Source organism: Convolutriloba macropyga, chromosome 14 (genome assembly GCF_964194025.1).
Source record: "Convolutriloba macropyga chromosome 14, txConMacr16.3, whole genome shotgun sequence".
NCBI classification, from domain to species: domain Eukaryota; kingdom Metazoa; phylum Xenacoelomorpha; order Acoela; family Convolutidae; genus Convolutriloba; species Convolutriloba macropyga.
Window position 1 is genome coordinate 16487178 of NC_134481.1, and position 22810 is coordinate 16509987.

General features: G+C 34.9%; 1 protein-coding gene across 2 annotated transcripts in view; it reads right to left on the minus strand.

The window, feature by feature from the left end:
* The window catches only part of LOC142352779 (regulator of telomere elongation helicase 1 homolog), a 61257-nt gene extending 46486 nt beyond the window's left edge, over window positions 1-14771 (minus strand). Inside the window, exons 1-2 of one of the 2 annotated variants that reach the window (XM_075404887.1) lie at window positions 13995-14771; window positions 6265-6452 (exon numbers count right to left, since the gene is read on the minus strand). In XM_075404887.1, coding sequence (XP_075261002.1) covers window positions 6265-6452; window positions 13995-14652 — 846 coding nt within the window. In that variant the 5' untranslated portion in view covers window positions 14653-14771. Of the gene's footprint in view, window positions 1-6264; window positions 6453-12562; window positions 13168-13994 lie in introns of those variants that run through there. The other variant, XM_075404886.1, reaches the window with a different exon arrangement.
* Window positions 14772-22810: the final 8039 nt, after the last annotated feature.

Genomic DNA, 22810 nt, shown 5'->3' on the forward strand with positions numbered 1-22810 from the left:
TGAAAGAAAAATTATTCTAGTAAAACTTGTTTGTTCAAAAAAAAAATTAAAATTTTACATAGAAAAATTCGAAAGCAGAGAAAAGGAATAATAGAAAAATAAAAAAACAACACAAGTTGCATTTTTTGTTAAAAACCTTGTAAAAAACGGCATTTTTAAAAAAAAATTATTCTAGTAAAACTTGTTTTTTCAAAAAGGAAATTAATTAAATTTCATATTTTACATTAAAAAATTGAAAAACAGAAAAAAGGAAAAATAGAAAAATAAAAAACAACACAAGTTGCATTTTTTGTTAAAAACCTTATGTAAAAAACGGCATTTTTTAAAAAAAAATTATTCTAGTAAAACTTGTTTTTTCAAAAAGGAAATTAATTAAATTTCATATTTTACATTAAAAAATTGAAAAACAGAAAAAAAGTAAAAATAGAAAAATAAAAAACAACACAAGTTGCATTTTTTGTTAAAACCTTATGTAAAAAACGGCATTTTTTAAAAAAAAATTATTCTAGTAAAACTTGTTTTTTCAAAAAGGAAATTAATTAAATTTCATAATTGAAAAACAGAAAAAAGGAAAAAATAGAAAAATAAAAAACAACACAAGTTGCATTTTTTGTTAAAAACCTTATGTAAAAAGCGGCATTTTTGAAGGAAATTTTTTTCAGTAAAACAAAATTTTTCGAAAAAAAAATTTAAAATTTTACAAAAAAAATTTCAAAAACAGAAAAAGAAAGGAAAAATAAAAAAATAAAAACAGCAAAAAGTTGCATTTTTTGTTAAAAACCTTATGTAAAAAACGGCACTTTTGAAAGAAAAATTATTCTAGTAAAACTTTGTTTTTTTTTCAAAACAAAATTCATTAAATTTAAATTTTTACATAAAAAAATTAAAAAACAGAAAAAAGAAGAAATAAAAAATAAAAACATCAAGATTTACAATTTTGTTAAAAACAGTCTGTAAAACACAACAATTTTCAAAAAAAAAATCATTTTAGTAAAAAAAGAATTTCATTTAAAAAAATGATTCAATTCAAAACTTCACTTTAAAAAACTTCAAAAACTGACAAATGGAAAAATGAAAAAAGAAACCCTTTTGTAAAAAAAAAGAAAAAAAAGACTTTTTTTGAAAAAAATGGGATAGAAAAAGAATATTTTTTTGAAACAGTAAAAAATTACGCAAAATGTTTTCAACTTTTTTTTAAAAATTGTAAATTCTATACTTGAAAATTAAATTCTACTAAAATTGTAAATTCTACTAAAATGTATGAGTATCTATTTCTAAAATTCCTGCTAAAAATTCTTCATTTAAATGATCAGGTAATCTATTATCAAAGGCAGCACGCTTATTGCAATATTCTGATGGGAAGAATTGCTGCTGGAGTTTGCTTCGAAATTATCACTGTAATCGCTTTGCATCATCCAGTATCAGCTGCCGGGAGTTCATTGTAGAAGCCAAAAAAAAACCGCGCTTTTGAAAAAAACATTTTATGAAAACAAGCCTTTTTCGTCGTTAACCGCCATTTTTGAGAAAAAAAACAGATATTACAAAAACTGGCATTTTTTGAGATAAACTTTAGTTCAAAATTGAACTTTAAATAATAGTAAATTTCGAAAAATGCATTTGTAAAACTCAAATAAATTATATTATCAAATTATCAATTCAAAAGCATACATGAAATTCAGCTTTTTCTGAGTGTAAAAAGAGAATTTTACAAATTAAACAGTCCATTAGTCACCTCAGGAAATAATAGTTTTTGGATCTGAAATTATACCGGAAATACAAACAGATAATCAGTCAAAGGGATAACTTCTCAGCCTGTTAGTTTAGTTACAATACAACTCAGCAGCTCGTCTCAATTTGCACGATGGAGGACACAAGTTGTCTTTGTTTTCATCACCATCTGAATTTTTATTTCCCACTCTTTCAGGGTTATTGACAGCAGGAGCCCTTCTCTTGACAGTCTTTTGTGTACAAGACGCTGGTTGCTCAGATTTGAGGGAAGTTTTTTCAGATATTTTTTCACTTGCTTCATTAGATAAAATATGATCTTGGTAATCTGTATAATCATTGAGTACAGTACTAAGGATGGTTCTGGCAGACTTGATTGAAGTATTTTCAACACTCGATGCTCCCTGTACTTCTTTCTTTGCATCTTGTCCAATGTCTGTAGAAAAACACGCAAAAGGGACTGCCTTGTCAGATTTTTTGTTGTCTAACTTGGGATCAAGTGCGTTCTCTTCTTCTATAATTGTGATAATACTCCCTGTCAATGACCCATTTTCCCACTCGTCACAATCTCGATCATGTTTCTGCTCCTGCAAATTGTCATACTCGTCAGACACACACCAGAGAAATTTAAGTTCTCTCTCCTCCTCAAAAAATCCTTATTGTTTCTCATACATTGGTCTATAGGACAACTCATAATCACAAAACTGTGCACGGACTGATCTGCTCAGTTCCATGTTGTCTGAGACGTGTAAAGTTTTGTTTTCGATCTGGTTCTCGTAGAAGTCTACAGTTGTCTGTTTGTATGGAACAGAGACTTCTGGAAAATTCTCGATTGCAATAATGAAGACCAGAAGCTGCCTCGGAATGGAGGATGGAGGTTCAACTACCCAGCCGAAGCACGTCTTCCTCTCCTTTATAATTGCTACATCATCATTGAAATCAGGGAAAGAATAAGTGGGCCTTAAGATTGTCGTTCAATTTCACAGATTTGATATTCATTATTCCAGCCTTTTTTAGGTGACGACGGTTGAACTCCTAAATGAATTGAAAATACAGATATTGAAAAAAAACTTTCTCTCTGAAGAAATAATATGCTATTTGCGAATGAGTACGATGATTATAATAGCCCATTATTCTTTTTTTGTCTGTTTTCATATTCTATAACAGAGGTGACTTACCTGGAATGGGAAATAGGAAGATGTCCTAGAGATGAAGAATCTCCACTGAAAGGTTTATAACTGAAAACTTAGGTTTGTAGGAAAAGGAGATTAAAATTGTCTCCGAAAAAAGTGAAAAAGTCTAACTATAGCTAAGTTGTTGAAGAGAACGAAAATAAGCGCACTGAGTTGAATTTTTGTTTGTGCACTACAAAAAAAATTGACATCATTATGACGCAACAGTGACGTAATTATTACAATAATATGAGTAAGACTTCAAGCACGTGAGCTGTGCATGCTTTGATAAAATAGGAATAATATCGTAAGAAGTAGGGATTATTTTTTTTCTCATGAGTTCAGTGACCCCATACAATACATAGGTATCCCTAATTGTAGCAACCATATGACCTGGCTGGAGTACTTTTTGTTCCAAAGAGGTCAGTGGCCCTCTTACAAAAAATAATCACGTAATTGTTCTTAATTGCGAAGACAGTAGGACGTAATTGTTAAATTACTATGATTGAAATTTTAACGATTAATTCTGTACAATGGCAAAAAATTCGAGACAAATTTGTACTAATCAAACCTATATCGATCACCTGAGAAGATTCGTCTTTACAAATGATGATCTCAAAAAGTTGATGTTTTAAGGTCACTAAATAATTGGATTATTGATAACAAATTAGAGAAAAACGGATGATGGCAAGATTGTCTAAATTTTGATATATTTTAGATAAATATTTGATAAAATTTTGTTATTTTGGTTACAATTTGGGTATTTTTTGACATGATTTTGCTATTTTGTGGTAAAAATGGGTTTTTTTTGGGCGAGACTTGTGTCTCTGTGTGGCAAGTATAGGGATATTTTTTTTACTAGAAACTGGGTTCCTTTTCGCAGGAGTTAGGTATTTTTGGCAAAAAATTAGCAGATTTTGGTAATAAATGGGTATTTTTGCTGTGAATTGTGTAATTCATGACTAAAAAACAGATATTCTTGGGCTAGAATTATTTTTTTGGCAACAGTTTGATGTTTTTGGTAACATTTGGGTGTTTTTGACAAAAAATTGGATATTTTGAGCCACGAATTGGGTATTTTTTTGGTCAGGAATTGGGGTTTTTTGGTCAGAATTGGGTATTTTTGGGCCAGAATTGAGTATTTTTTGGGATGAATTGGGTATTTTGCTAAGAACTGGGTATTTTTTGGGAAGAATTGGGTATTTTTTTGGGAAAATTTGAGTATTTTTCGGCCAGAATTGGGTATTTTTTGGGAACAATTGGGTATTTTTTGGAAAAAATTGGGTATTTTTTGCCAAGAATTGGGTATTTTTTGGCAAGAATTGGGTATTTTTTGATAAGAATTGGTTATTTTTTGGTCAAAATTGGGTATTTTTTGGGAGAAATAGGGAATTTTTGGCCAGGAAATGGGTATTTTTGCCAAAAATTGGGTATTTTTTGGAAGAATTGGGTATTTTTTGGTCAGAATTGGGTATTTTTTTTGGGAAAATTGGGTATTTTGTGGCCAGAATTGGGTATTTTTTGGGAAGAATTGGGTATTTTTTGGGAAGAATTGGGTATTTTCGGCCAGAATTGGGTATTTTTTGGTACGAAATTGGGTATTTTTTGGAAGAATTGGGTATTTTTGGGAAAATTTGAGTATTTTTTGGCCAGAATTGGGTATTTTTTCGGAACAATTGGGTATTTTTTGGGAAAAGTTGGTATTTTTTGCCAAGAATTGGGTATTTTTTTGGCAAGAATTGGGTATTTTTTGATAAGAATTGGGTATTTTTCGACAATTTTTTTTGGTTTCAGATTTCAGAATCTAAAACAAATACAATATTGTCCTCTTTTCACGACTTTTAAATTATGCCCATTGGATTCTGCGTTAAAAATTACGCTATAAAGATGTACTGTAACAAACAATTCCAAAAAAAATAGATTGAGGTTTCAGGTTTCAGAAGCTGAAACTTCAGAAAAAACCAAAAAGTGTAACTTCTAGGAGTTAAAGAAGTCACTATCAAATGCTTTGTTTAAAAACAACATATAGAGAGTTGATATAGCATACCATTCTCGCTAAAACTTTTTAGTAGTTTGAGGTTTGAGAAACTAAAACTACAAAAAACCCAAACCCATAATCTATAATTGACCGTGAAATTACCACCATTGAACTTCGCTTCGAAAAATACCCTCTAAAGTTGTACTGTGGTATACATTTTCGACCAAAAAAAAATTTTTAGTTTGAGGTTTCAGAATCTGAAACTACGAAAAAAAAACAAATTTTCAGTGATGGTTTTCTCTGTTTTAGTATTTTTCATTGAAATCTGTGTTAAAAAATTACAACCGATTATTAGAACAACTTTATATACAATTTTTTTTTAACGGTTTCGGGTTTTTGAAACTGAAATTACCGAGAAAAAAAAACAGAAACTACCAAAAGAAAATGCCAAAAAATCGGTTTCTTGCATGCTTTCACATCATGAGTAAAAAAAAATTGAAAAAAAAATTAAATTTTCAAAAAAAAATTTTAAGAAGCTTTTGCGAAAAACTTCCAATAATTTGAAATTATTGAAAACAAAACTTCATTAATAATCGAAAATTAAAAAAAAAAATGATAATCGAAAAAGTTATGCGTAAATGAAAAGTTTGAAAGTAAAAGTTCTGCAGATGAATTTTATTAAGTAGATAAGATTAGCTGAAGTGCATTAGAGCGGATGCATTTCCCTGGGGTAATTAAGATAATTACCCCTGGGTAATTACGATAAGATGACAGGTCTATTGTTCTCACTCTCTTTTTTAGGTACGTCTTTGGAAAATTGATGAAAATAGGCTATAGGTAATCTTTATACATAGGTACGTCCTTTTACCCCCCCCCCCCCCCAGCTCTGCTCACCTACTACTACTCATTCCTTATATCTGTAACCTCAATACAAAATACTAATATGTCCTCTAAGCAGAAAATACAGTTCGTTGAGAAAATGTACTCACTCGCGTTGTTTATCGACTTGTCATTTTAAAATCAGATTTTTTTCAAGATATAGCTTTAGCTTGTGAGAAACTCGCCAATACAAAATATGAATCGCAGCCAGCTTGTTCAAAGCAAAAGTTGGCTACAGTGATCAAACCTAGAAGATGCAACAAGAGAGGCGGCTTTACATGAGCTAAACAAATTTGAGATTTTAATACCAGTAAAGTGTAATGAGATAGTAACACAAGGCTTGGGAGCAGGAGATATTGGTTCAAATCGTGTACTGTTACATTTTCACCATAGTTGCACATGCTTAAACCGCTCGTATATAGCCGCAATTTAAATTTGCTTCCTTTCATAGCTTTTAGCATTTGTAACACTAATTCACGGCAGCACTTTGAAAGACGTGGAAGCGCTAACCTTTCTAGTGGACGGATCGATTATGTAATTGTAGGGCATGAACACGATGTTTGCCCTTGTTGAACTCATCTCTCTGCTGTAGAAGTAAGGACAGACTGACTGACTCATTCCTTGCTGTACCAGATCCTCAATGTCCAAGACTTCTTCCGCAGGGGAGGATGAGCCTTGAGACGAGAGACATTTTCCACCTGAATTTGATAGAACACGTTGTCAAATAGATATCAATCGATTCATATTCAACATTACTGTTCCAAATGTAATTGGTTGTTAGGAACTATATACCAACCCATGCTGACTAACATCTTTAGGGGAGAGATATACAGAAGTGTTATCAAGAAGAAGTTGGATCTAAAATAATTCAAACATACCCGGCAGATTGCAGGAAAATAGCCGCCGTTGATTTGATTCCCATAACTCTATTGGGATTGAAAAAGAAAATATCAACAAAAATTGATTTTTGATTAAAAACATTTTTAAGTGCGATTTATTTTGATGTCATTTGGTAATTGAACATACTCCTGTCTCTCAGTGAGAAGCTACAGGGTCTAGAATCAATACCAATCAGCATTATAGATAGTAACTAAAACTTATGAGAACAAAGTTCAAGTACCGGGCATCTAAAAATGGGCTTTATGGGTTTACTTTGATTTTTTTATACTGACTCTCTTCATTTTGAAATGCTTTGCTGAGCAGCTGCTGTTTAAAAGGACTTTGAGCAGAATAACAGAAGAGTGAAACTAGCCTAGAGAAGTCAAAAAGATTTTACGCAAAATGTCGAAAAAGCGGCAAAATGGGTAAAGCGAAAAAAGTTCGACGAAGTAAAAAAAACATAGCAGGACAAGTCCTGACGTACAATTCAAAGAATTTTCATTGACTAAACAGAAAACTAGACCCAGAACGGACTATGAATGGATTGGGAAACCCATTTAGAAAAAAATCCTATCCAAAAAATTGAAAAAACAGTAAAAATCAAAGTGAAATTGCCGCATATAAACAAAAAACCACTAGCGAGAAAGCGAATTTTTTGTTCAAACACCGTTTTCTCACTCTATTTTAAAGTTGGAGCGAAAAAATTTTACGCCGCAAAACCACTCGCTTTTTCGCTCCACTTCCTTTTTCGGCGTGACCAAAATCACTACTCCAATTTGACTTCAAAAATCATGAAAATGTGTGAACAGATCTTAAAAAAAACATAGCCAGAAGAATTCCGCAAACGATTCGAAGGAGAAAATTGCCCATACTTATGACTGAACAACTATTGTGAACCCTGAACCTCCACAAATGCCATAAAAGTTTTAAGGAAGAATAGAAACGGCATTCAAAAACAAATTGAACAAAAAAAACTAGAAAAACTTAATGACTTTTTTAATAGTACAAGGAAACATAAAGCCGAAAGTAGTTCCTTTGCAATTAGAGCAACAAAAAGCTCGCAAAACAATGGGCAAGTCATTATAGGCTAAGAAACTTGTCTAAGATTAAAGGAAAATCTGCAAGAAAAATAAAAAAAAGGTTTAAAATTTCAATTTTTCTGTCAATTTTCCTTAAAAAAAAACGATTTATACCAAGAAAAGTTTAGTCTGTTGGTATCTGAATAATCCTTAAGTAAAAAGCTTCTATTCAAATCCCAATTAAAGCAAAAAAAATTTCCAAAAAAGAATACTATTTTGAAATTTTCCCGCCTCGTGCATCAATTACAAATGCTTAGCTTATTTATTTATTAGACATAGGATAATGATATCATAAAAATTCTAACAATAATTCAGCCGAAATTAAAATTCAACAAGCTCTTCAATAGCAAGCTAAAGCAAGATAAAATTCAATAAGCAAGTTAAAAACTTTTGACAAATTATTTATTTGAACATCATATTCAATCAAAAACCTCCAAATTAGCACTAAACTCAAATTAACTACTTGAAACCTTCAATTCCTGTCAAAACAAGCCTAAAACTAATACATCATAATCAAACCTTAAAAAAATCAAAAGTTGCAAAAAAACTGCTTTTAAATGCCGCACGTGAACAAAAAAATTTCGCTCGCTTAGAGAAAATTTTTTCACACATCAATTTCTCGCTCTCTCAAAAACAGCGGTATGAACAAAAACCACTCTCTTTTCGCTCCGCTTTTAACTTTTATTCAGCATCAAAATCACTCCAAATTTTTTTCACGCGTTTCATTTCCCGCTTCAAAAATCACTCCAATAAAATTGATTTAAAAAAAGGACTTCTTCAATACTCCTCTTCGACTCGTAAAAAAAAGACAGCTCCCCAATACAAATCAAATTCTTTGAATTGTAAAAAATATAGGAGCGGTATAATAGCCGGCTGAGAAGATGAGGGCGGCTATTAATCAATCCTTGAAAGGACCATCACTTCATTTCTCCAAGAAAAATTAGGGCACAGTTTTAAAAAAAAAAGAGAATACTATTTTGAAATTTTCACGCCTCGTGCATCAATTATAAATGCTTAGCTTATTTATTTATTAGACATAGGATAATGATTTCATAAAAATTCTAACAATAATTCAGCCGAAATTAAGATTCAACAAGCTCTTCAATAGCAAGCTAAAGCAAGATAAAATTCAATAAGCAAGTTAAAAACTTTTGACAAATTATTTATTTGAACATCATATTCTATCAAAACGCTCATATTTCTCTAAACATGACTTTTCGCTTCCTATTGTGAAACCCTTCACAATTTCAAGTTACCTGATTTAACTTTGGTGACGCTTCCAATCCAATTGAGTTTCAAAAACTGTTTCTATATGATAATTAATTGCGCCTAAAGTTACTATATTGACCAACCTCCCAGTGTAAATATGAAACGGAAGCAATAGTTAAAGCGACAAATGTCAATTTTTCTGAACAAATTCTTATCAGAAAGTTTATTCACAAAATCGTAAATAACTAAAATTAATATGCTCTTTTCTAAAACTTCAATGGAAAACACGAAAGGGGTGTTTACATTATGTGTTTTGCCAGTTCATTTAAGACCATAATGTTTTGCCAGCTCGTTTAAAATTCTTTCAAAGCTCTTTCATTAACTTGGGATATTATCATCTCTGTGTATATGCTATTGAGCTCCAAGAAAATTAAAAGGACTCCTGTCTATATCTAAAACTCAAAAATTATGGCAAAGGTATAAAGTTCTCAAAAGGCTCTTTAACCTTATAAAGAGTTTCTTTAGATTAGAGATTTAATAATATTTTGACAAAAAATAATTTTTATTCTGATATTAAACATTTTTCGATAAAAAATTTAATAAATTCTAATTAAAACCATTTTCCGAAATTTAGTTAAAAGAAGGAACCTACAATGACTAAGACAGCCAACATTCCACCATTATTCTCAATATCAACAAGTTCTCAAAAGGGCTCTTTAACCTTATAAAGAGTTTCTTATTTGATATTTATTATTTAGACCGAATAATTTTCATTCTGATATTTAAAATTTTTCTATAACAAATTTAATTTTAATTAAAACCATTTTCGATTTTTTTTAAAAGAAGGAACTGTAGAATGATGCGTATTCTAGCTGTCATAGAGAACTGAGACAGCTAACATTTCATCATCACTCAAGATCACCAGGGCAAAGTGATTTAAAACTTTTCACGTTCTTGAAAACAAATCATCTGGTACCAATATACATGGAGAACATCTCGAACAGAAAACGAACGGAAACAATTCAGGCTGTTTTCAAGTTTGAGAGTCCTCTCTGGATTTCCTTTTCATTCAGTGGTCAATTGGTTTGCGATGACTTCTGTTATGAAATACACTCAAGAATTAAATTTCGCTGTTAACAGAAGAGGGGTGTCGTGGTCTCGAGCATGAATATGTTTGAACAAGTTTTCCCCAATGCCATATATGGCAAATACCAGTGCTGGTTTTTACAATTAACACATTTTTCTCCGAAAACGAGAGCCAATTATTTACACCTACAGGGAGGATCGCCGAGTTGATTTATAATCATCACTTAACGTGGTTAGCTCGAAAATATCACACATCTTATGGCTTATATAATATGATTTAAAAAAGTAGTTTCGTTCTGCCTGTGACAGCTTTCTGAAGAAATGATTCACAGGACGTCCTTGCGAGAGGAACTGTCAAATGCTTTTTGTGCTGCTCCTTTTGTCAAGATTACTTATTTTCTCTAGCTATAAATCCGACCTAATCGGTTGGCAAATAACTCTTTTTTATTGTTATCCAAACAATTTCGTCAAATTCACGCCATTTAAAGTCTTCTTTTCAGACTCTGTTAGATGGTGACAAAATCTGGTTAAACTCGTCCAAGAAAATTTGCAAAGCAGACAAAGGACTTGAATCACATCATAATCGATGCTATTTTAAAATTTTGATGCCTAGAGTTGGGTGCGATTCCTTCTTTAGAAACAAGAGTAATCAAGATGACAAGCACTTTAGACTGTTTCTGAATTAGATTTCATTTCAGCTCAATTCCTATGGTAGTCCATTTTTGAATACATCATTTTTTCTCCTACTTCTCTTTTGTTGTACAATATACCCGGACGTCTCGAAAGATGACAACACCCTAAACTCCTTTGAGATCGGATTTGAAGCAGTGCTGAAAGCTCGATGAGCAGTTTTTCAAACCCTGAGGTAGCCTGCATATCCTAAAGAGTTCCTGGATTGTGATGAATGTGCATGTGTCCTTTACATCGCCGCCGAGCTTAATCTGATAATAGGCATATGAGATGTCAATTTGGCAAAAAAAAGGTCCAATGGAGCTTGTGAAATGTGGTCTCCTTGTATCGAATCGAGTAATACGCTAAGAGTTTCCTAACGCTAAGTTTTCAGGTCTATAAACAGTCCTAATGCTCCATTTTTCTTTTCTCCCGCACAGATGTTGATGCATTCGCCCCCAACAGTCTGCACTGGTTGTGAGTTGCAATGTCGAGCTATTAATTCCCTATTTGTATTTTTTGTTGATAATTGATAATGTCTTGTCAAGAGGAATTTTTCCGATCTTCCAGACTATTGTTTCTGCTACAGTTACCGGTTTCAATTGGGCATTATATCCTTGAACAGCAGGACGCCTCTCATCGAACACTGTTGTTGCGTTGTTTGGATGTTATATTAAAGACAAGTTAAAATCGGTTTACGTCGGATAGCACATTCCGATCTCGTTACCGGAGATGTCTGATTTGAAAACTTATGTTCTCCCTCTCAGAAGTTGCATTGATTAAACTTTGAGCTGATTTCTACTTCACATATTTTGCAAATGCCCATTTTCCCGTAATTATTATAATTTTTATCCAAAGCGAAGACAATTTTTGGCTACCTGGCTTACCTCCACATCTATTGGAAAATTTGCTTTTATTGCCAGAAAAAAACTTTGTTTGCTGAAGCTCTTTTCCAGGTTATATCTCTTCGTTTCTTTTATTACAATCAATTTATTATTTGTTGAACAACTCATAAATACCATCGGCTGACTTCTGAATTGGAGATTTTCATCTAGAAGAAACTGAAGGTTTGTTCAGGCACAAGGCCCTTTAACCCTGATACAAATATATTTTTTATCCTCACCCCGGCATTGGCAGTCAGCCGTTTAAAATATTTCGAAGTATAAAAAATATATATTTAATAGATTCAAAAATATATTGAATCACAAAATTCGATGCTCAAATTTTTCAAATTGAATGAAGTAAACTAGTATTTATTATTATTGCATATAGACATACTGTATACATATAGACTACAGTGATAATCTTTAGTTTCTGTTATCTGTGACCACCCTCAAAGACAACTCCTAGCATAAATTTTCACAAAACTGATAAAAAAAACATGGTCAAGAAATGGAGGCTTTCTTCCCACGCATAACATTTCAATACCTGGAAATACAATCGATGATTTTAAAAACTTTTTCAGGCTAAAAATTTTTACACAGGGTTTGTGGAAGAGTGTATAGAAACTACTTAATACTTCCTTTTGAAAGAGTTCAGCTCATCGAAAAGTTAGAGGAAACGAAAGCTTTAAGAACACCATAAATTATCAAACAAAAAATGTCGTTTTTTGGCGACCATATATATCTTAACAAAATAGAGGTCAATTTCAGTGGCCCATCCTGGATCCATCGTGGTATGTTTTAAATGTTTTCTCCTTCTGATGGCAAATATCAAAAAAAATGTGCTGGACGGCACAATCCAGTTTACTCGCGTGCCATAAAAGTTACACATCGTTATTTCGTCCCACTCATAAAATTTAACATGGATTTTTCTTATTCCGTTTCCGTATTTAACACTAAGAAAGATGATGATAATATCATAATATAATATTAACGTTTCCTTACTTTCTTTAAGCTTTTCGTAATTGTTGTAGAAATGGCACGTTCTGGTTTTGACCTTCTGACGACACAAATGAGTCTTCACTGTGGCGTTGTTCTCTTGTTTAACTTCAGGATGAATGCACAACTGGTCTCTCGATCCAATAACCACGGCCTTAATGTCAGGAAAATTAACACGCTTCAATTCCCCGATTGCTTGTGAAAGCTGTGAATGAGTCCTGGAGGAATAGAAAATTTTTGGGGCGCTTGATGATTTGATATTTTCTGCTCTACCACCAATGCCGTCCATTTTTTGGCGTTTACTGCTTCCAGAGTTGGGAATTTGGTGAACTTCGGACATCTGGATACTTTGGGCATATTGTTGTTGCCATGACAAAGAGCCACATAGCAAACAAGCAGTTTTTCCAGTCCCAGTGGGGGACTCAAGAAGCGCATTACCACCTGCTTCCAGTGTTTGAACTAATTTTTGAACGAAGTCATGTTGAATGCTATATGGTTCGTAAGGAAACTTTACAAGAGTTTTGGAATCGTTAAAACAGCCACCATCAATTTCAATTGTATGACAGCTGGCTCCCTCTAATTTATTTACCACGCCAAGTGAACCAATCGCTCGTTTCTTCGTAGTAGACTTCAAGTCTGAAGTTGATGAAATATATTTTTTATCCTCACCCCGGCATTGGCAGTCAGCCGTTTAAAATATTTCGAAGTATAAAAAATATATATTTAATAGATTCAAAAATATATTGAATCACAAAATTCGATGCTCAAATTTTTCAAATTGAATGAAGTAAACTAGTATTTATTATTATTGCATATAGACATACTGTATACATATAGACTAACTACAGTGATAATCTTTAGTTTCTGTTATCTGTGACCACCCTCAAAGACAACTCCTAGCATAAATTTTCACAAAATTGATAAAAAAAACATGGTCAAGAAATGGAGGCGTTCTTCCCACGCATAACATTTCAATACCTGGAAATACAATCGATGATTTTAAAAACTTTCAGGCTAAAAATTTTTACACAGGGTTTGTGGAAGAGTGTATAGAAACTACTTAATACTTCCTTTTGAAAGAGTTCAGCTCATCGAAAAGTTAGAGGAAACGAAAGCTTTAAGAACACCATAAATTATCAAACAAAAAATGTCGTTTTTTGGCGACCATATATATCTTAACAAAATAGAGGTCAATTTCAGTGGCCCATCCTGGATCCATCGTGGTATGTTTTAAATGTTTTCTCCTTCTGATGGCAAATATCAAAAAAAAATGTGCTGGACGGCACAATCCAGTTTACTCGCGTGCCATAAAAGTTACACATCGTTATTTCGTCCCACTCATAAAATTTAACATGGATTTTTCTTATTCCGTTTCCGTATTTAACACTAAGAAAGATGATGATAATATCTTTTTAATCTAATATTAACGTTTCCTTACTTTCTTTAAGCTTTTCGTAATTGTTGTAGAAATGGCACGTTCTGGTTTTGACCTTCTGACGACACAAATGAGTCTTCACTGTGGCGTTGTTCTCTTGTTTAACTTCAGGATGAATGCACAACTGGTCTCTCGATCCAATAACCACGGCCTTAATGTCAGGAAAATTAACACGCTTCAATTCCCCGATTGCTTGTGAAAGCTGTGAATGAGTCCTGGAGGAATAGAAAATTTTTGGGGCGCTTGATGATTTGATATTTTCTGCTCTACCACCAATGCCGTCCATTTTTTGGCGTTTACTGCTTCCAGAGTTGGGAATTTGGTGAACTTCGGACATCTGGATACTTTGGGCATATTGTTGTTGCCATGACAAAGAGCCACATAGCAAACAAGCAGTTTTTCCAGTCCCAGTGGGGGACTCAAGAAGCGCATTACCACCTGCTTCCAGTGTTTGAACTAATTTTTGAACGAAGTCATGTTGAATGCTATATGGTTCGTAAGGAAACTTTACAAGAGTTTTGGAATCGTTAAAACAGCCACCATCAATTTCAATTGTATGACAGCTGGCTCCCTCTAATTTATTTACCACGCCAAGTGAACCAATCGCTCGTTTCTTTGTAGTAGACTTCAAGTCTGAAGTTGATGAAACTCCCCAATTCATGTCGAATCAATCCATACATTCGAACAGTAAATAGCACACCAAATCATCACCTTGAAATCAAATGATTATAACATAAACGCTCGGTGAACATTGGCTGGTCCTCTTCTAACGTCTACATACATCTAAAAAAGAAAAAAATGTAAGTTACAACATCCGTTGAAGAAAAAACATTTGAAACCGTTCGGTCGTTCCTCATAAACAATGGCAGAATAATTTTCCGTTGTTTCGTTTTGTTGCAACGACCGACATCCTTTCAGGCAGAGGAAGCAGCTTCGAAGAAGAGCGAAACTGATCTGTTTTCGAATAACGTGTAATATCCGTGCACAGTGTATGGTTACGGGTTGGAATGGGGGTTTTCTTAAGCACTTTAAACCTCGGGGTTACTGATGAAAATAAAGACTTTAATTTAATTATGAAGATGTAAATATTCAATATAGAGTTAGAATTATTGATTGGAAATACATTAAGTTTCAAAAGACGATAAGGTGTACAGCTATTAAGAGAAAGGCAGCTCAATTATATGAGGTTTAGTTTTGAATATGGTCTTTGGTTTCGGTCCTATCAATGATTGATTAATCTTAGGTTATTTTTAAACATTTTCTTTAATCTCATTGGGATTTTCTCATAGTTATTTTCTACCGCACGGGTCCCTGTTAGTTAAACGAACAGATAACAGGTTTACCTGCCTGACGAATCCCGTCAGGAACAACCATTCCTTGACGTCTCCCGTCAAGATGAAATTCCGTAATGATTCCCATCATTATTTACGATGCTTTCTTTAAATTGTTAAAATCCTGTTTACTCTTAGTAACCATCTCTTTTTGTTCTCCCATTTATTGTGAAAAATTCGAATTGTGCAATCACTATGTATTTTATGAGCATGTCATACATCAAGTTCTATGGTTTACTACACTGCCTCCCTCTTAGAAAATGTGAGTGTTCCACTCACTCACAAGCAAGAGTTGCAAAGGTCCATTTTCGAGTTCATATATTCCTCTGCTTTTTCAATCCCGTACTTGTCATAAATATTACGGGCCTCCTCATCTTCAATAACATAATTTTTTTGCCTGAAGAATAATTCTGAATAGGTCCTCCCGACCACCCTTGTCCGGATGCCAGAGCCTTGCAAACATTTTGAAATGTTTCTGGATAGTACTGGTTGTGGGCCCCCTGTGGCAGGAATAGAAGCTCATAAAAATTCGGAGGTCGACTGAACGGGCTCTGCGCGTTGATCGCTTCCAGCCTGCTCTGGATGACTTCCTTTGAGGTCTGCTCTGTTCTTACCGTAGTCCTTAGTTTTCCGATATTTATCTCGGCATTCTCCAACTCCCGAGGTAAACACTCACGATCATCCACCAGAGCGATACATTCTCTTGTCTTTGTTTCGGCTACATTCATAACCTCCGCGAACTCTTTCCTCAATGTTTTCACCTGCCTCCTGCAGGACTCCCGCTGATTCCCAGCGTATTCAAGCAGTCGTTTGGTCGCAAGCAATTGATCGCTTAACCTTTGACTTTCAAGTTTTAACTGCCAGAGCTCCTCTTCGAGCCGAGCCCCGGCAGTTCCCAGCATTTCGCTGTTGTCGATGTTCTTTTGCTGTTCCTCGATTCTCTGATGCATCCCATTTAACTCCACAACACTAATTGCTCTATCCACTATATTGGGCAGTTGCAGTTGCGTCAATGGCACCACGTATCTTTTATTTGAGGTTACTCCAACAATCCGATACAATTGGTGCCTGACTATCGAACTAACCTCGAACAACTCGGGTGGGTAGTAGCAATAATCGCCGACTTTTGGTTCTGTCATTCCTACATATCATACATTTAAATTAATCTAATGAGTCAATCTCAATTTCTGTCATATCTGATACAGATTTATCCTTTTTTTGTCTTATAACTACAATATCTGTATTACCATGACACAGTTCAACTGTCCTTTTTTGTGCCAATTTTTGTTCATTAGTACGTTGTTTTAGATGATGAAAACAACCTAGTTCCCCCATTGGGTTAATGCGTTGCAGAGCAATTACAGGATTAGCATATCGATTGAAAGAAACACGCGTAGTATATCGATTGAAAGAAACACACGTACCAAACAAAATTTGATTTTAGATCCAATAAAAATAGTCATCAAACTGATGGTTGTTTCCCTGGCCAGATGCCAGACCTGTTTCACTTCACTACCCAAGTATTCAAAAATCAGCAATTCATGCCATTGGTGATTGTACTTCAAGACCGTGTTGAAATACTCCAGAGTCTCATGCTCATTTAAACCTCCTTGTCAAAGGAAAACTTGTCTTCCTGTAATCGTTTTCCTCGAATGCCTTAATCTTTGGGCCCTCTTGCTGAATTCCAGGTCTTTGTCATTGAAAAACCCTTCCATTGGCGTGGGAGTTGGCCAATTGTCGTTAACGTTTATCAATCAGTTGTATTCGTCTGACGTATGTTATCCATGATCCATTCTGCAATTGAAGAGCGTTCGGGTACAAGGGAGTGCAACTAATTAGCGGGAAATTGCTATATAATACTCTGGAAAAATGGTCCAGGTATCTAATTCCTTCTGAACTGTTGTCAAAAGACAACCTTTTTGGTACTTCCTCGGTACAAAACTGGTTTTCGACAACATGTACAATAACTTTAGCGCACCTGTGGATATAAAGTATTCCTCCCGCTCTTTCTTGGTGTGTACCCAGAGCGTTTTGTTGATTTAGGAAAATTTGGTGTGAGTTTCCGTTAATTGGTGTTGTTGAAATCATAGCCCTGTGCAGTGTTTCTATGTGAGATTTTAAAAACTCTATTTGTTTCAGATTTTCCAACATGCCTCAAAAATCCCACACAAAAGGTTGGTCAAGTTTTCCGTCCCTGAGATTTTTCTCAAATATATCTGTTGGTGAAAATTTTGTTCCGTGGCCGTCAACGTTTCTTTTGTGTAAAACAAATTTCTGTGGTTTGTTTCAAAAAGCTGAAAATTGTCTATATGTATTGTCTTGTTTTCCAACTGAACAACTAAATTTCTTTTTCTGTCTAGCTTGCTCGTCAAGTACTTTTTGTTCCCAGCGCAGACTATTTTTGCTCTAATCGAGTCTGAAAATTTAACTATCATTAGGATAATTGGTTTTTTGTCTTGGTCGAACAAATATTGTACTGAATCAATTTCAAATGTGTCTCCTTGATATAACAAGGTCTGCTCCTGTTTCAGAGGGTCTTTAAAATATAACCATGTTCCTTCATTTGCTAGCCTAGTTTCGATGAACAAAGTCCCCATAAAAATTTCAGCATTTATCATTATATTAAACTTCTGTGTTTCACCTTTTGATCCACTCCACGGGGTAGACATAATTCACTCCTTTTTTCATCTCCGCCTTTCATGAATGTTTCTGCTAACTTCTGAACAAACTCTGCGTCGGTTCGGTCAACATTCATTTCATTAAGGACATCTTTAGAAGCATTGAATTCAGAGTCACCAAGACCCGGTAAACGCGCTTTGTGTCCCTGTCATAGGTTTTGGCAGACCGATTCTTTTATTGGGTAAAACGTTGGAATTATCTGTGATTTTTTGTTTAAGTAAGTTGCGTCGTCATATCAACCACTTTTTTCTGCACAATTACCGTATATGCAGCCCTGTACATGCAGTATTTTAGTTTAATCTTGCTGCTCGCGGCGTAGATGAGTCCTCCTTTGTTTACCTGCTCCTCATTTATATGTGAAGTTTCACATTTCGTCGGTTCCGTGATGGCAAATTTTTGCGTCTGCAGAATGTTCTCAAAATCATACCCCACAATCCACACAATCACAACCACACTATGCTAACCAATTGGAGAAGTTTCCAGTTCAGTTCAGCTGTACGTTCCTATTTGGGTTCCACGCCCTCTGCATTTTGTCGTATCACCTTATTGAAAAAATACATCATTATCAAATTTTTCATCTGAATCGTTAGCCTTGAATACAAATTGGTCTTTGAGTTTCCGTGGTCTTCTTATTCCCGACGCACTTCTGTTTAAAATCGTCGTTCGGTATTATTTTGCGAAGTAGAAGAAGTGCTTCTATTTAGAAATTCTTCGCCTTCACTCTTTTTGCCTCCACCATGCTATCCCGCTTCTGCTGTGTGGCTACTTTAGGCGCAGGTATCTTTGTGCTTCTGCTTTTGTTGCTTGTGTTAGTATTTATTCATTCTCTTGTGCTCCCACCCATTGGTGTTTCGAACAATTCCTCCTTGACTCTCTCATTGTGAGTTTCAGTACTATGATTAATTTGACTATTATTCCCTTCAGGATTAACTTCTCTTCTTCCTGTGTCATTCAGTTTTGGAATGACTGCTTCAATTTCCACAAAATCATTGTCCTCCGTAAAGTCATTTTGGGATATTCTCGGTTCACTTTTTGCCTTCTTAGTTTCGTTTTCAGCAGTGGTAGCACTTCTACTGTTAAAACGTTTGATTCGATCGTAGTGGACCTTTTGTTTTTTTTTCGTTTTCACATCCTCAATAACAAAATTTTGATCGTTGTTTATTTCACGTATTACTTGCGGTCCACTGTAAAAAGATTTAAATTTCTTTGTCTGGCCAGTTTTCATTGTGGGGTTGAACACCACTACTAAATCAGCTACTTCATATTGTGGTCCAAATGTGCAGCGGTCATAGTAGGTTTTTTGTCTTTCTTGCTCCCCATCCATGCTTTCCCGAACCAGCTCATGGCACTCCTGTAGTTCGCCTTTCAAGCAACCAACGCAATCACTCAAGATCGGGTAGATTTTGGTTTGTATTGTTTGATACATGTAATCAATCGGTAGCGCGCATGATCGTCCAAAAAGGAGGTACAAGGGGCTGTACTTGGTAACAGAGTGAACTGATGATCTGTACACCATCATTATTAGCAGAAGGTAGTCGCTCCATGTGTTTTGATGTTCACCCACATTTTTTGCAAGACTCTCTTCGATTGTGCGATCGGTGCGCTCTATCATTACGTTTCCTTGAGGATGATAAGCTATTGTTGATGTCCTGTTAATTCCCAGCTCTTTACACTTGTTCTTGAAAAGATTCGACATTACTGCCCTTGTCGCTATGGAGATTGCCGGACAACCAATCTTTGAAAACCGTACGTTTGAAAAGCCTTAGCTATCGTTGAAGCTTCTTGTTTGCTCATGGGAATTGCTTCATACCATTTTGTAAACTAATCTACAATTAACAGAATGTATTTGTTTCCACTTGACTCAGGTAAAGTTCCCCTGATGTCCAAGGCGACTTGCCAGAACGGATGACATGGTTTCCACGTTGTCAGGCTGTGTATGTGTTTCTGGTGTGGAGACTTTTTTTGACACTCATGCACATCTTCTTTCGGCCAGTAGAATCGTTCTCGAACCCAACCAAATGTCTTGGTCATACCAAAATTTCCAAAATGTTCATGAAGGAAAAGTAGAATTTCTTTTAAAAAGGATCTCTGAATGACTATTCTTGTTAAATTGTTATACTCGTCAATACGTTTCTGTCTCTTGATTTGATTATTTTCAATTTGTAAGTTTCCGAAATTAGTCCAATGTTTCCACAGTGCCTTAGAGGCTCCTGCCATGTTTTTTCTTTGAGGGCGTCTCCCGTTTCTCTCAATCCAGTTTCTTAGTATAATGAGGTCGGCTGCATTTTTCTGATGTTCAACTAAATGTTCAACAGATTTCCCTAAACCAATGGACCAGATAATTTTGTCTTCCGTATTTACTTGGTTCACTTGAACGCAGTTTTCGACTTGGTCTTCAGCATGTGGAACTCTCGACAGACAGTCTGAGTGGGAGATCTTTTTTCCCGTTTCCTGTTTGGTTTCAAAATCAAACTGTCCGAGCTTTTCTATCCACCTGGCCAATAATCCGTCTGGTTCCTTAAGACTATATAACCACGTGAGGGCCCTATGGTTGGTAACAATTAAAATTTTTGTCCCAGAAGATATTTTCTGAAGTGTTGAGTGAAATAAATTATCGCAGAACTATTTTGCGACAAAACTTTCGTCGCAGAATAGTTTCGTTAATTTTTGATGAGCGTTATGCTTGCGTATGCAATAACTCTTTCACCACATTGTTGTCTTCGGGATTTATTTGCGCCAATGCCAAACAGAGAGGCGTCGGTGGTGAACGTATAGGGATCCGTGTCATTCGGATAACCCAATATTGGTGCTTTCTGTAGTGCTTGTTTTAGTTGTTCAACTGCTGATTCACACTCTTTGCTCCAAGACAAACGTTCTTTTTTGTTTAATAGCTCATAAAGAAGCTCTGCTACTTTTCCAAAATCCTGTATGAATCTTCTGTAAAAACCAACTAGTCCTAATGTTGCTCTCAATTCTTTTATTGTTCGTGAGCTTTTCATTTTACTGACTGCCACTACTTTCTCTGGATCCACTTCTACGCCTTGATTTGATACAATGTGTTCCAGGAAAGGATTTTTTCCCGAAAAAACGACATTTTGAGCCTTTTATTTTCAATCCAGCGTCTTTAAGTCGTCCAAGTACAAGATCTAGATGGTTGAGATGCTCCACAAGGGATCTACCGGAGATGATTATGTCATCCAAGTATACTAAAGCCACTTCATAGGAGAGTCCCGCCATGATCAATTCCATTAAATTTCAGAAAGCTCCTGGCGCTGACGCCAAATCCATGGGTAGTCTCTTCCACTTGTAGACTCCCATTGGAGTTACAAAAACTGTCACGTTCTGTGACTCTTCATCCAGCGCCATTGGAAAATATCCCGATGTAAAATCGATATTGGGAAAGTAACAATTTCCGTCTAGAGAGTCAATAACGTTATTTATTCTTGGTAGCGGCCAACTGGTTTTCTCGATTTGTTTGTTCAAACCTCTGTAATCTAAAACTAGTCTATAGCTGCCATCTTTCTTTTTCACCAATTTTGATGGTGCTGCCCAATACGAATGGCTTGGTTCAATTAATTTTGCGTCCTCTAGATCTTCGACAATTTTTTTCATTGCTTTTCTTTTATCAAAGCTCATACTACAATAACTTCTTCTGAACAGCTGTGCATCTATGTTGAGTTTAATTTGGTGTTAATTTTGCCACAATATCCTAAGTCATTCGACTTGCGGGAGAAAACTTGTTGATGTCTCATGAACAATTCCTGTATTTTCTCTTTCTGCTGGTTATCTAGATTAGAATATTCCAAAATTGCGTGTTTTCTCATTTGAAAAGTTTCCAATGTTTTTGGGTTATTTTGATTTGTGAAAATTCCATTCACAACTAAGTTCTGTTTGTTTTCAAAATAAGTTCCTACTTTAGTGCTTTTATACACGGTCAATGGTACGTGCGTTAGATTCAAGACTTTTATCAAACTAAAGCTATCTTTCATTGATATCATACACGCTGCTAAAAGCAAACCAGTCTTTTGTTCAAAATCTTCAATTGCTTCCATTAATCCTTCCACTCCCGGAATTTCTTCTCCGTTTTCATCAGCTCATCTATTTCTTATTAGACTTTTCTTTTTTACCCTGTATATAAGTGTTTTGTCCCGGAACTGCAAAAACTTGAACACCTTGCGTTTTCTCTGTGGTAAGCAGTATTCAAGTTTTAAAGTGAATGCTATATACTTTCTCTTCGTGTAAGTTCAATACACATTTAATGGTTTTCAGGAAATCAATTCCCAGCAGACATTCTATACTTTCGTATGCCGTTATCACAAATTCTTGTACAACCTCCGGCAGTCTTGGTTGCAACTGTACCAACAGCGTTTCTCTTCCTATTATTTTGACAGCCGAGTTTTTGGCTGTTAACACTCGTTTGTGTATGTTTGCACAATTCCCGGCTTGCCCAGTGTTTCGTATGTGGACCAGCTCAAAAGCGATATACTATTTCCACTGTCTATTAATCCAACGCATCTGTTCCCATGAAGTATGATTTCTGCGTTTAGACATTTAATTGTGTTTGTCGAATAAACTATAATGACATTACAGTTCTCGGTGGTTTACTTTTTAAAAGGGGCAGTTTCTTTTCAAGTGATGGGAATTAATTTCCACATAGGAAACAATTTCGACAATACCTGGAAATGTGTCCTTCTTGTCCACAGGCTGTGCGCTTGAAACCCTGCCTGTCGTTCCTCCTAGACGGTTCATCTCTTCCAAAAGATCTGTCTCGCTGACTAGGTCCTGGCGATGGAAAACGCTGCCGATCGT